This window comes from Engraulis encrasicolus, chromosome 11 (genome assembly GCF_034702125.1).
Source record: "Engraulis encrasicolus isolate BLACKSEA-1 chromosome 11, IST_EnEncr_1.0, whole genome shotgun sequence".
In the NCBI taxonomy this organism is placed as follows: domain Eukaryota; kingdom Metazoa; phylum Chordata; class Actinopteri; order Clupeiformes; family Engraulidae; genus Engraulis; species Engraulis encrasicolus.
The window spans coordinates 54,811,635-54,823,763 of record NC_085867.1 but is presented as its reverse complement, the minus strand read 5'-3'; the positions used below and the strand labels follow the sequence as shown (position 1 = coordinate 54,823,763).

Genomic DNA, 12,129 nt, shown 5'->3' with positions numbered 1-12,129 from the left:
AAAGGACATCTGATTTCTGCGCGAGTGAATCCAACTTGGAGAGTTCAGCGGGAGAGTGCGCTAGGGGGTAAAACCGCTACCGGGTAAAAAATATGGATAAAAAAAACAGGTGAAAAAGCGCATATAGACTACGCGGGGCATGCAACATCGTGCATATGCTGCGGGCAGAGGGAAGGGAGAGAGAAGGCTGGGCCAGTCAGTCTAGCGTTTGGCACAGGACAAATTGCAATAGTTGGCCAAATCATTCCAAGTTTTTGTTTAATCCGATTCCGTTGTAGGCCTATATCTAAATGACCTTAAAAAAGTGAACGATATTTAGTGAAACATACTTTTTTCCAGGTCAAAGTTGGAGCGTTCCTATTCCTACTCATTTTTTCTACAGGAAGACATTAAGAGATACTAGGTGAATAGGCTAAAATTTGAGTAGTTTGAGTAAAACTTCAGTAGCTAATTCAAACTTTGACAAAGATTTTTTTTTGTAGCCTATTGCAAGTTGTCTGAAATATGATGATTAAATATGCATGAGATGACAACCAGGCAAGTGTTGAGGGGGTGTTAGGAGACTGATGAGAGGAGGGGTGCTTAGTGTCATTTGGGGGCATTTTGGCCTATTTTATTTTTTAATAGGCCTACTAAGGGTTTTGATGAGGTCAATGGGGTGTTGGGGAAACTTACTATGAGAACCACTGCTCTATCATGATAAAAACCAATTTTATCAAGCTATCTACCCAACCCCCCATCAGACATGACAGCTAAGTCATGGAGTAAGGTTGGCAGTTCTCATGTTCACTGTCCCTTGGTCGCTAATAACTACAGTATGCTCAAAATTCACCATTTAAAGACTTTTTTAGCTAAATCCTCTCCCCCCTAGTCTGAGACTGTTATACAAGATCATCCACTGCGCACAACACACACGTGTGCACCTGCGTTTGCGCGCGTGCACTGCGTTTGCGCGCGTGCACTGCGCCGCGCCGCATCGCGCACTGCGCCGCGCCGCGCTCTTGTCACCTTTTTCACCCCTGACCTGTTTGCATGCCTGGTAATTATATGGTACTACATCTGGTTTGTGAACTGCCCCAACTCAAATTGCTTTCTGAAGAGAAAGGTCACGTCCACTAACAACATCTGAGACTAAGCCCTAGGTTAGGTCACTGTTGGTTGCTTCTTTATCCAAGAGGAGTAACAAATATGTGGCCAACAACTTAATGACATCCTCTGGCCAGGTCTGCCCTAGTACTGCATTTCAGACTGACACAGAACCTGAGGGGATAGGGAGAACCCCACACTTGGGTGAAAACTGTCTCCCATTAGTTTCTCTCTGAAATGTCTTAATGCTACATGAATGGCTACAGTGCGACACACACACACCAATATTTTCATATGTGTATAATATTTGTTGAGAATCTTGTATTATAGACCCCTAATACTTGGCACTACTACCAGAAAGAAATTCAGGTCTACAGGGCCTACATTTAAGGTCATCCTCTCCATTCCTTTTATCACATCCAGTCATTTCAAAATCAATGAGATTACATCTGGTCAAGTTAGGTCTATTTTTCACATTCAATTTTTTTTCTATAATGTCTAGCAAAGGGGTCAGGAGCCATACCATTTTAAAAATACTGAATGTATTTCAATTAAGCTCAACACCTTTAGAGTGTAGGCTACTGTCCAGTTAAGTTTTATTGATGTTTTATTGTAAGCGCCAGATAGTTCCCAAAAGAGCCACATACAGTCAATCCGAAAAGTATTCACAGCACTTCACTTTTTCCAGATGTTATTATCTTACAGCCTTATTCCAAATGCTACAAATGTCAAAATCCAAATTATTCCATTATGCCCATGTGGAAAAAAGTTGACAAAAACAAACAAATCATATTTACAAAAGTATTCACAGCAACTACATTCATATTTTTTTTAATTTTGAAATGAAAAGGGATTAAAAGGTAGGTCGTCGGTGTGTGTTTCAACCTTTCATTACATTGAAATTGGAGGCTACATTTTGAGTCTGCACCTGGCTAAAATAGATGGCTGTGAGTTTTGAATGAAATCCTATGCAGAGAGAGTATCATGATCTGCTTCTGTAGTCACAGTGCATGTTGACATGCATGCTGCTTCTTTATGTGTAATTCAGATTTCCAATGTTGACTGCATTCATACATACCCAAACCATGTCAGTCCCACTACCATGCTTGACTAGCCAGATGATGCACTTTCTTGTAAAACTCACTTGTTTACCATCACACATGCTTAACACCATCTAAAGCAAATTTGTTTGGTAAATGGGGGGCCTTATCATGGTAAAGTTTGGGAACCCCTGGCCTAGGCTATCTTTGCCGCTTTGTCTGCTGTGCCCCAGTCTTTGTTGTTATAACTGCCTTTTGTGAATTCCTTTTGACTTCTGCAGAACAAGAACCTGGCTGCTATAAATATTTTCTTGCTCAGCCAGTTCTGTAACTGAACAACTTAGTGAATTAGGCTACACCACAGAGTGGGCTACACCGTGTATGCATCTTGAGTGTGATCACATACTGTTATGGGTGTTGCGGTTTTTCCTACATTTCCCAGAACTCTCGGACTGCGTGACGTCGCATTTCAGCGCCAGTGTCGGAATGCTGACATGGCGGCTTCCATAGCTGATACGTTTCGACAAGGGAACTGGTTTAAAATTGTTTTAGTTCTTTGCTGCCTAATTTCTTCTGCCAATGCCTTGGTTCCAGGATTGTACTGTCAGATGGAGAGCTGTTATGATGTTCTCGGCGTGTCAAGAGAAGCCACAAAATCTGAGATAGCGCGAGCGTACAGGCAGCTGGCAAGAAAATATCACCCGGATAGATACCGAGATGGGGACCCAGGTCTCGCCGGAGAGACCGTAGAAAGTGCCCATCAGAAATTTCTTCTTATTGCCACAGCTTATGAAACACTTAAAGTAAGTGTACTTTTCTTGGTCGCAAGTCAAACAAATTTCACATAATATTTTGAATTGTCCTATGGTAACATGTGTCACAGTGCTTTGGCATACGTGGCACAAGAATGTTTGTTCACCATTGGTTTGCCTTCACTTGCCTTTCATCGTTATAGGATGAAGAAACTAGGAAAGACTATAACTACATGCTGGACCACCCAGAGGAGTATTACAGTCACTACTATGCATACTACAGCAGAAGGTTGGCACCTAAAGTGGACGTGAGAATTGTGATCCTGGTGACCGTGTGCGCCATATCCGTGTTCCAAGTAAGATCCTTCTACCTCTTTTAATAGCGCATCATATTTCAGCTTATTCTCTTGCTTACTTACTGTATGCCTACTAGTAAGGTAGGCATAACCTACCTGTCTGAACACCCTATCTTATCTCTGCTTGTGTGCCCAAAGTATTACAGTTGGTGGAGCAGCTACACTGAAGCCATAAACTATCTGTCCACCATGCCTAAGTACCGTATTCAGGCCACTGAGATGGCCAAGAAGCAAGGCCTGCTCAATCGGCCCAAGGAGAAGGGCAAGAACCGGCGCTCCAAAGAGGAGATACGGGAGGAGGAAGAGGAGATCATTCGAGACATCATCAAGAATAAGATCGACATCAAGGGCGGCTACCAGAAGCCCAACATCTCGGACATTCTGCTGTGCAAACTCCTACTGTTCCCCTATCACCTGGTCATGTACGTGGTGTGGTACTGCTCGTGGGTGTACCGCTTCACACTGAAGAAGGAGGAGTACGGGGAGGAGGAGAAGCTCTACCTCATCCGCAAGAACATGAAGATGTCCCAGGCGCAGTTCGACAGCCTGGACGACCACCTGCAGGAGACCTTCCTGGAGAGGCAGCTTTGGATCAAGGAGAACTACGAGGTGAGATTGTGTGGTGGTGTGGTAGGAGATGCGTGATGGAGTGATTATCACTAAGGTTGTGGGTGTCTTCTGACTGTCACGCCAATGGGCCTGGCTCTTTAGTGAAGAGGTCAGAGCCTGTTTGGTACTAGCCTGGTTCACACCAGACGGTGTGTGTGTAGCTTTGGCGCCCCCTGGCGGAGCAGAGCTACACACACTACCGTCTGGTACACAGCCATAGAGCACGCTCAGTCTCCAACCGGAAAATAGGCTGAGAATGTATTGCTTCTGCACGGCCTCCTCACCAACAACTTCCTTCAAAAACCTTCCTGTTAATCTTTAAAGAGTCAATATAGTCTCTAATCTGTCTTGTGACTCCTCAATGTGAGTTACCGTTTATATTTAAGAAATAAATGCTTCGTGTATTTTCTGGTTGGAGATGGAGCGTGCTCTATGGCTGTGTACCAGACGGTAGTGTGTGCAGAGCTCTGCTCCGCCAGGGGGCGCCAAAGCTAAACACACACCGTCTGGTGTGAACCAGGCTAGTTTGGTACCACCAAAGGTCTGGGTTTGAGTCCCGGTGGCGCAACTCTTTGGTAAAGTGATGATGGGCCACTGCCAGTGTGTGAAGAACACTGGTGCACTTTGTGTAGGGAAGGTGTGATTATCGCTGGGGTTGTGAGTTTGCTCTGACTGTCATGGATGCGGCCCTGGGTGTTTGGTGTCATGGTAAGAACAGTACCAGTTTGGCTCTCATGAGGCCTGGGTTGTAGGGCAACTCTATTCTACTGGCATGATTCTTGTTATAGGTGTGTTTTGGTCTCTGTGTTGAGGAGTCTATAACTAGTCGTCTACGACGTCTAGTAGTCTATAACTTCCTCATGCTCTTTGCTGGCATGCCTTTATTAAGCTGTGGAACTTTAGTCTACATAGTTGTGCATATGTTGCACTTCACATTTCATACAAGTCGCAACTTTCCATATCCCTCTTTGTAAAACAGGTCCTATAATAATCTTGCATGATATTTAGTCTTTTGGTTTTAGATTAGCCTTCAGCTTCCTTCATCATCTCCCCAGTGATTTTCAGCGCCCAGCGCTGATGGTGGTGGTGCCTTTCTTACATTATTATTGTTATTATTATTATTATTATTAATATTTATTTTTTTATTTTTATGTTATATGGTCTGTAAACCGCCTTTGAGTGTCCGATGTATTATTATTAATAAATGCTTTACAGACCATATAACATAAAAATAAAAACATGTACAGAAATGCACACATACAGGGACACAACAAATTGATGAATGATGAAATGGAGTGTTTCTGTTGGTGGAGAGATGAGCAAAACCACGACAGAAGCAGCGAAGAAATGCCATGGGGATACGAAAATCCAGAGCGTCCCGTCGTGGGGGTGAAGGAGGCAGACAAACAAGCTGATAAAGTTCTATTCATTGTATTTTGCTGTACACTGTGCTTCTCCACACTTATATTGTGTTGTCTATGTCCTGTTTTTGTGAGTTGCCTTAGATACATGTCTGCTAAATGCAATATAATGTAATGAGTGTGTTGTGTTGTTGGTAGGTATATAAACTGGAGCAGGAGGAGGAGATGAAGGTGAAAATGGCGCAGGACTCTAGGTGGAAACGCTACCGCCGATGGATGAAGAATGAAGGACCCGGTCGTCTCACTTTCATTGATGACTGATGATGACTGATAAACACACTTAAAAAAAGAAGAAAAAATGGACCAGTACAGTATATACAGTACAGACACAAACGTGTGTGCATGCACACACACACACCTGGACAGATTGGACACACACATACACACACACACACAGACACACACAAGGACACATGTGCAGACAAACAAATGCACATATCAAACTTTCAGATGGAACATGCGATCAGCGGCGTATAAGGCATCCCTAGCTTTGGGTATGTATGTGTGGACACTTGAGTGTGTGCACCTCATACTGATTGTGTAGGACTTTGCAGTGTGGGGTTTTAAGAGGCTATAATCCATAGCCAATGGTTTCACTTAGCATTACGGGGTACTTCTGAACAGGGGCTGTCTTGGTTCGGTTGGTGGGGGAATATACCGCACAGCCAGAAATGCATTTTTCAAGCCATGGTTAAACTTCTTTCTTTTAGATTTGCAGTTTTCACTTTTTTTGGTGTCATTGAATACATATTTAATTTCAAGTATTAAAGAGGGCAAGGACGGTCAGGTATGGTATTTTTAAGTCTCTTTTTGGTGTTAAATTAATTCAAAATGTTGTGCGTCAGTCACCTTGAGCATTTCTTTATCTTTTTACACAATTGTGCAGGGATTGCACATCCGCGTATGACTGTTGTTAGATGCCATTTTCAGCTGCATGCCACACAGTCGTTGGGGTTTCTGTTTACAATATTTTGTTTGTGTCTATTGGTGTCAATTTTGGGATGATGTTGTTGGCATATTGCCAATTACCACAAATAACAGCAAATAATTCACAATCAAATAAGTAATGAATAAGGTCTATAAGACAACTGTAGTGATCCTTTCTCATTCTTGGCCAAAGACTTTTTGAATTGCTTTTTTGTCAGAATAGTGTAGTGAATTATCCCAAAAGATGTTTAGCGTCATATTCTATTTTTTAACATCAGATTAACAGGCACTATCAGAAATGATATGACCGGGCTGAATTAAATGTTTTACTAGAACTGGCTGCTATGTTTTGATGCGAAAGAACTGGAAAGTGAAACGGAAAGAAAATGATCCCTTCCACATAATTGTAGACAACAACAGTAGGTTTAAAATTGGAATCATATTACTGTATGAAATATATCTATTTATAGTTACATAGTGCAGACATTTAGAAGATGATTTACAAATGGTGATCCACTGGCTTTTTAGAGTAAATGTCTCTTACAGTAGAAACCTCACCAGCCTAGTGTCCAGTACAGTCTGTTAGTATTATTAGGCTTCAATATTGTTACCACAATTGCCTTAATCTTATTTATATTCTTTATTCTGTGTACATGTTCTGATGGAATAAATTCCAAAAAAACAGACAGATTTTGATGACTACCGTATGTCCATTTATAAACAAACAAACTAGTCAGCGCTTCAATGTAATTCTTGAGACTCGACTTCCAAGATTGGCTCCGTCATCATGAACTGCCCTTGAGATTCTGTTTGTAGAGAAGTTATAGGTAAATTGTGCAGTGTTAATTCAACACCAAGGGTCGAATTTAACACACTTTTAGTTTGTTCTACTCTATTGAATGAACACTGGAAAATTTACAGTGTGGCTGCCTTCAAATCTTTTATTATATTCGTCACTTGGTTTGTTGGTTGGCTATGTTTGGTTAATGATCACAGATGGCATTGTTTGTTACAACTGCTGTAAATGATATCATAAAAAAATAAAAATACATTTTATAGTTCGGTACACTAATTTGCTATGTCTCCTTGATTTTACTGATGGAATGAATTGTTGACGGATGCATCATGTTGGAGGAAGATGCTTTATTTGATGCAAACGCAATAACTCATCTGTCAGTAAGGGGGAGATGCTGAGCGCTCTTCTTTGTTAGACAGTGTACTCCAATGCAGGTGCTCTTGAAGTTAAACGCCAAAGTCCATTCTTCCAAACTAGTTGGCCGTTGGGCCTACTTCAGCGCCCTGAACACGCCCTGATGAAGACCCTGTGAGGTTGAAACCGGTTGGCGTTTTTAGTTATGTACCCCAGTTAAAATAAAGGGTTTTTAAATTACTAAACACCATACTACTCCTTGTCTCTATGCAAGAGTCGCCTGAAGTAGGCCCAACGGCCAACAAGTTTGGAACTCATCTGTCAGTTTGCACCAAATAAAAGATAGAGATACATGTGCTCTTGCTAGGTCTTTCCTCCATACAAGTACTCAGTACTGTCCTACTCATACTGTGAAACACCTGTCAGCTGCTAGATGATGAGTAGTGTCCCACATACCCTATATCAAATGCGTTAGGGGTTATCTACCACCAGGTGGCGTTTATCTGAAATCTGTACAGTATGACCGCCCAATGAAGATGCGTAAAATTGTATTCACTTCATGCCAAAGGCAGGGTGTTGATTTTTGATAGGAGGAACCTGTCTGGATTAAGGCTTATCAAACACAATGTCCCCAGTTCCGTCTTCACAGTGTGCCACTTAGGCCTACTAGCCTACAATGAGAAAATGAAATGAGATCATAGTTTGTTGAAAATAAGATACGGCGCTATTGCAGACAGGGGTTTGATGAAGGTCCACAGACCAGTGTGCACGTAGGACAAGCTGCTACCAAGGGTGGACTACTGCTACAACTATATTTTCAAATTACCCCTAAATTAGGGTCTCAAACATTTGGCCAAAACCCCTGACTATTTTTGCAAACTTGTGGTCTGGCACAGGGGCTACCCTCACTTCAAGTTGGTAATATTTCATAATGCCACTCAATTGTAAATTATATAATGTGACTCCAATTGGTTCTTCATAGTAGCTGCGTCTGCGTGTATCGGCTTGATCAAGGGCAAGGCAAAGCGAGCATCACCACATCAACTCAAATTGGAGCCACCCCCGCGAAAGAGGTTGGGGAATGCATTCATTTCGCATATAACTTTTCTGTCTTTAGAGGGCAGGAGCAAGTCATTCTCTGACCACGTCAAGCGGTGCGCGCGTGCACAAGCTGCTTCCCCAAACCTTGGCATTCTTCGTCACCAAAACTGAGAAGTCAAAGTGACAGCCTTGTTCCATTCGTGTCTTCAGAAAGCATCAAGCTTCTCGTCCCAAGCGAAGAAGTAGGCTTCGAACAGAAGAATGTCGTCTAATTCCAACTTGACCAACATGCGTCGACTTGTTGAACAACTGCGACTCGAGGCTAGCGTAGAGAGAATTAAAGTAAGTTTTTAACTCTTTGTATACTTTGTGGAATAGTCTGCTTAGCCGCAGACCTACGATGCATCCAAACAAAACAAAAAATGAACTCGAATTCGTCCGTGTCCAATCTTTCCACTGCGCTGCGTAAAAACAACTGGCTTATTTTTTCCATGAAGTACTACAGGAGCAACTATGTGAACTGCAGTTTGAGGGTATACCCACATACAGCAGATTTTTGGATGGCGTTTCTCGTTCATCTGAAATAAAAACGCAACTAGTCACAAATCCATGTATTTGTCCGTGGTAGCCTACTGGAGCCATACACTTACAAGCTCAAAATAGCCGCGGTTACAACATGATTACAGGGAACAGTAAAGCCTAGGCAATTTCAGTATTATGTTAGCCTATTCAAAGACAAGGCTTTGATCTTGACATGGAGTGGTGCTCACTCGCGCTAACTTCAGGTGAAGCTGCCACAGATGACACAATATGCTGTTTAGGAGATATTTTAAAATAATCATGTTCAAAACTTTTGCTTTTACAACTACTGAGGAAGAACTTGCATAGGCCATGTGTGTTTTTTATACCACCAGGCCCACCTCAAATGACATTTACCCCCAGGCTCACATCCAGCTTAACTCCAGTTACCTTTCCATACTAATACAGGTATCTCAAGCCGCAGCAGAGCTGCAGCAATATTGCCTCCAGAATGCCACCAAAGATGCCCTATTGGTTGGGGTGCCCACTGGCAGCAACCCTTTCAGGGAGCCTCGTTCCTGTAATCTCCTGTAGAGATAATAAGGTGGGTGTCACCCACTTCCTTGATATTTCATCACATCTTCAGTGTAAAACACACACACACACACACACACACACACACACACACGTATGATAGATGGCATATTAACACTGTATTTCCTGGTGGGCATTCCATGAAGCTGGCTGAGTAATATCTGGGCCAGGTGAAAGATGTTCTCTGTCGTAACTAAGAAAACAAAGCACCATTCTTCTATACGGAAGTTAATAACTTGAATGAAATTACCTTAGTAACATCCACATAGTTGGATTGCATGCCCGCCACACAACTCTTCTCTTTACCGACCTTGTCTCACAGATCTCTGACACTCCACATCTTCAAGTGAATGGTCACAAGGCTTTACAAAGCCTATTTTGACTCTACTGAATAACAACAAATGTCAAATGTTCAATTTTAATTTTCACCATACTATGTCAGCCGTCTTTAGCTGTAGTGCACTTCCAGCTTTCATGAATCAGCAATGTTTCGTGGGTTTGCTGACTTATTATGAAATTGATAACATTGGAACAGCTCAACCGTTACACACGGTCACAGCTGTGCACTAAAGATTATTTTTATCCCCTGAAAAGTTGTGTCCATATCCGGTGCAGCAGGCTTTGGGAAGCGTGACTGGCCTGCCGAAGTTTCCGTGTGCTGGCCAAGCTCACTGGATCAACAGGAAACTGGGGAGGGAAGGAGGGAGGGGTGGGGAGGAAACCCAGAGGTGGCATGCATGTGGGCCCTCTTTTCTCCTTCGACTTGGAGAAGAAATCCCTACTCTTCACCATTGACTATATCTTCTCTTCACCAGCTCCCTCAGCTCTTCTGCTTCAGCTCAGTAGAATAAATACTAGTTGCAGGCTGTCATATTGTCAGACTGGTAGACACAAAAACTACAGTGTTAATTCAACACTTCCAATGTCAATAAGCAAAAGGAAGGGGATCCTCTCCTTTACAACAAAAAGTTCAAAAGCCTTTATTGTAATGACTTGGTCATAGGCCTACTACACATTTAAAATCAAATACACTGTATCGGAATAATACATGTATCACAATGCATCGCGGTATGTGTATCGTGATGAGCATCGAATCGTGAACCTTTTGTCAATACCCCATCCCTAGTTGAGTATCTACTGTATAAAACATACTGACAAACTGCTGTCTTGTGCGTCATTACAGGAAATCTCCTGCGGAGGAATGCCAGCAGAGATTCACCAGTCACAATCATTTGGACCAAAGATGGATTGTTTTTCCTTTCAGAGGATGGAAAAAAGGAATATTTATTTAAAATTTATTTTGATACATTTTTTTTATTCCATATCTGTGTAAGAGTCTTGTTTAGATACATTTGTTAGTATTTTTGAGCATGTTAAATGCTTTCATTCCAGACTAAATGCAATGTCACTGGAATAAATATCATTAATTGCTAATAAACATTAGCTTTATATTTTCCATTGATGTAGTGCTTCCTGATATATTTTTTTTAATCTAACCATGCTGTAGTCATATTTTTATTTGTCAGTGACCACCTTATGAAGAGTTTTCATTGAATGGCTTTGAACCAAAAACAAGTTCAGGACATACTAATGGCCAAAGTCTTGGTGTAGGAAGGCATGGTACCCACAAACAGCACCTTGTAGCTACCACTTTTTTGTAAGCTTACTTGCCTGGCCACAAAGACTATGAAATGGTTCGACATTGGCACTGTGATATCACTCATACAGACATGGTTTTGCTTGCAATTCTGGGGTGACAATTAATTAAAAGCTTGAATGACATTCATTTACAAAAAAATGTCCATGTCTTTCGCTGACTGGTTTTCTTGTGTTGCACACTTGAATCTAATGTTGAAAACATTGTGCAGAGAATTCAGTTTCCTTTTCACAGAAAGGGAAATTTATGCAAACATGATGCAACAATAAAGCCATTGAAATGACCTCTTCATTGTCATCAAACTATGGTGCATGGACAGCGATGCAACTTTTTAACTAACTGCCTACATGTAATCTTTTAGCAAAGGAGCAATCCATGGTTTGAAATGGTTCACAAAATCAGTAAGGGTGTATATTGGCATGGCCCTGTAGTTGTCCAATCTGTGTGCATTGAAGACCCGTGAGAAACAATGTAGTAGGTTGAAATTGGATAGTCTTGCTTAACACATCAGACAGGAAACCTGTTTTTAAAGGTACCTGATCTTTTGTAAAATGTTTGAGTAGTTCATTTACAGCCTTTTGTGTGTCCCACTAGAACAAATCTGCTGAAATTCAGTAGTTCACCATGTGGGAAGCTCTACTTCACCTCATAGTTTTGTGTACAGCACAGTTAGGCTGCGGTTTGTTTTTAACACTGATGAGTGCTGTAATTGAGTAAAATGACAGGAACTTACAGAATCTTAACTTCACCAGTCTCTTGAGTGATGGGATGAATGATTAGCATGTGTCTGCTTTTTTGCTGACTTGTCAGAGGAAATAACCGTCAACAGGGGTTTGGTTGCTTTGGTGATAATCTACAGCATCAGGGCAAAAGAGGAATCTGATAGCATTGGCCAATGCATTATAACACCATTAGGGGAGCCTGGGGTTGGTTGTCACTTTTTAAAACTTAAACACTAAAATTACTTTAATTTTTCC

At 41.7% G+C, this 12,129-nt stretch overlaps 2 protein-coding genes across 2 annotated transcripts; both read left to right on the top strand.

The window, feature by feature from the left end:
- Nucleotides 1-2,576: 2,576 nt before the first annotated feature.
- On the top strand, nucleotides 2,577-7,257 carry dnajc25 (DnaJ (Hsp40) homolog, subfamily C, member 25). The gene is made up of 4 exons (XM_063211017.1): nucleotides 2,577-2,929; nucleotides 3,082-3,234; nucleotides 3,373-3,843; nucleotides 5,403-7,257. The coding sequence occupies exons 1-4, from the start codon at nucleotides 2,621-2,623 to the stop codon at nucleotides 5,523-5,525; spliced, it is 1,056 nt and encodes a 351-aa protein (XP_063067087.1). The 5' UTR covers nucleotides 2,577-2,620; the 3' UTR covers nucleotides 5,526-7,257.
- Nucleotides 7,258-8,393: 1,136 nt separating this feature from the next.
- On the top strand, nucleotides 8,394-10,957 carry gng10 (guanine nucleotide binding protein (G protein), gamma 10). The gene is made up of 3 exons (XM_063211018.1): nucleotides 8,394-8,724; nucleotides 9,370-9,505; nucleotides 10,679-10,957. The coding sequence occupies exons 1-2, from the start codon at nucleotides 8,644-8,646 to the stop codon at nucleotides 9,493-9,495; spliced, it is 207 nt and encodes a 68-aa protein (XP_063067088.1). The 5' UTR covers nucleotides 8,394-8,643; the 3' UTR covers nucleotides 9,496-9,505; nucleotides 10,679-10,957.
- The last annotated feature ends 1,172 nt before the right edge of the window (nucleotides 10,958-12,129 follow it).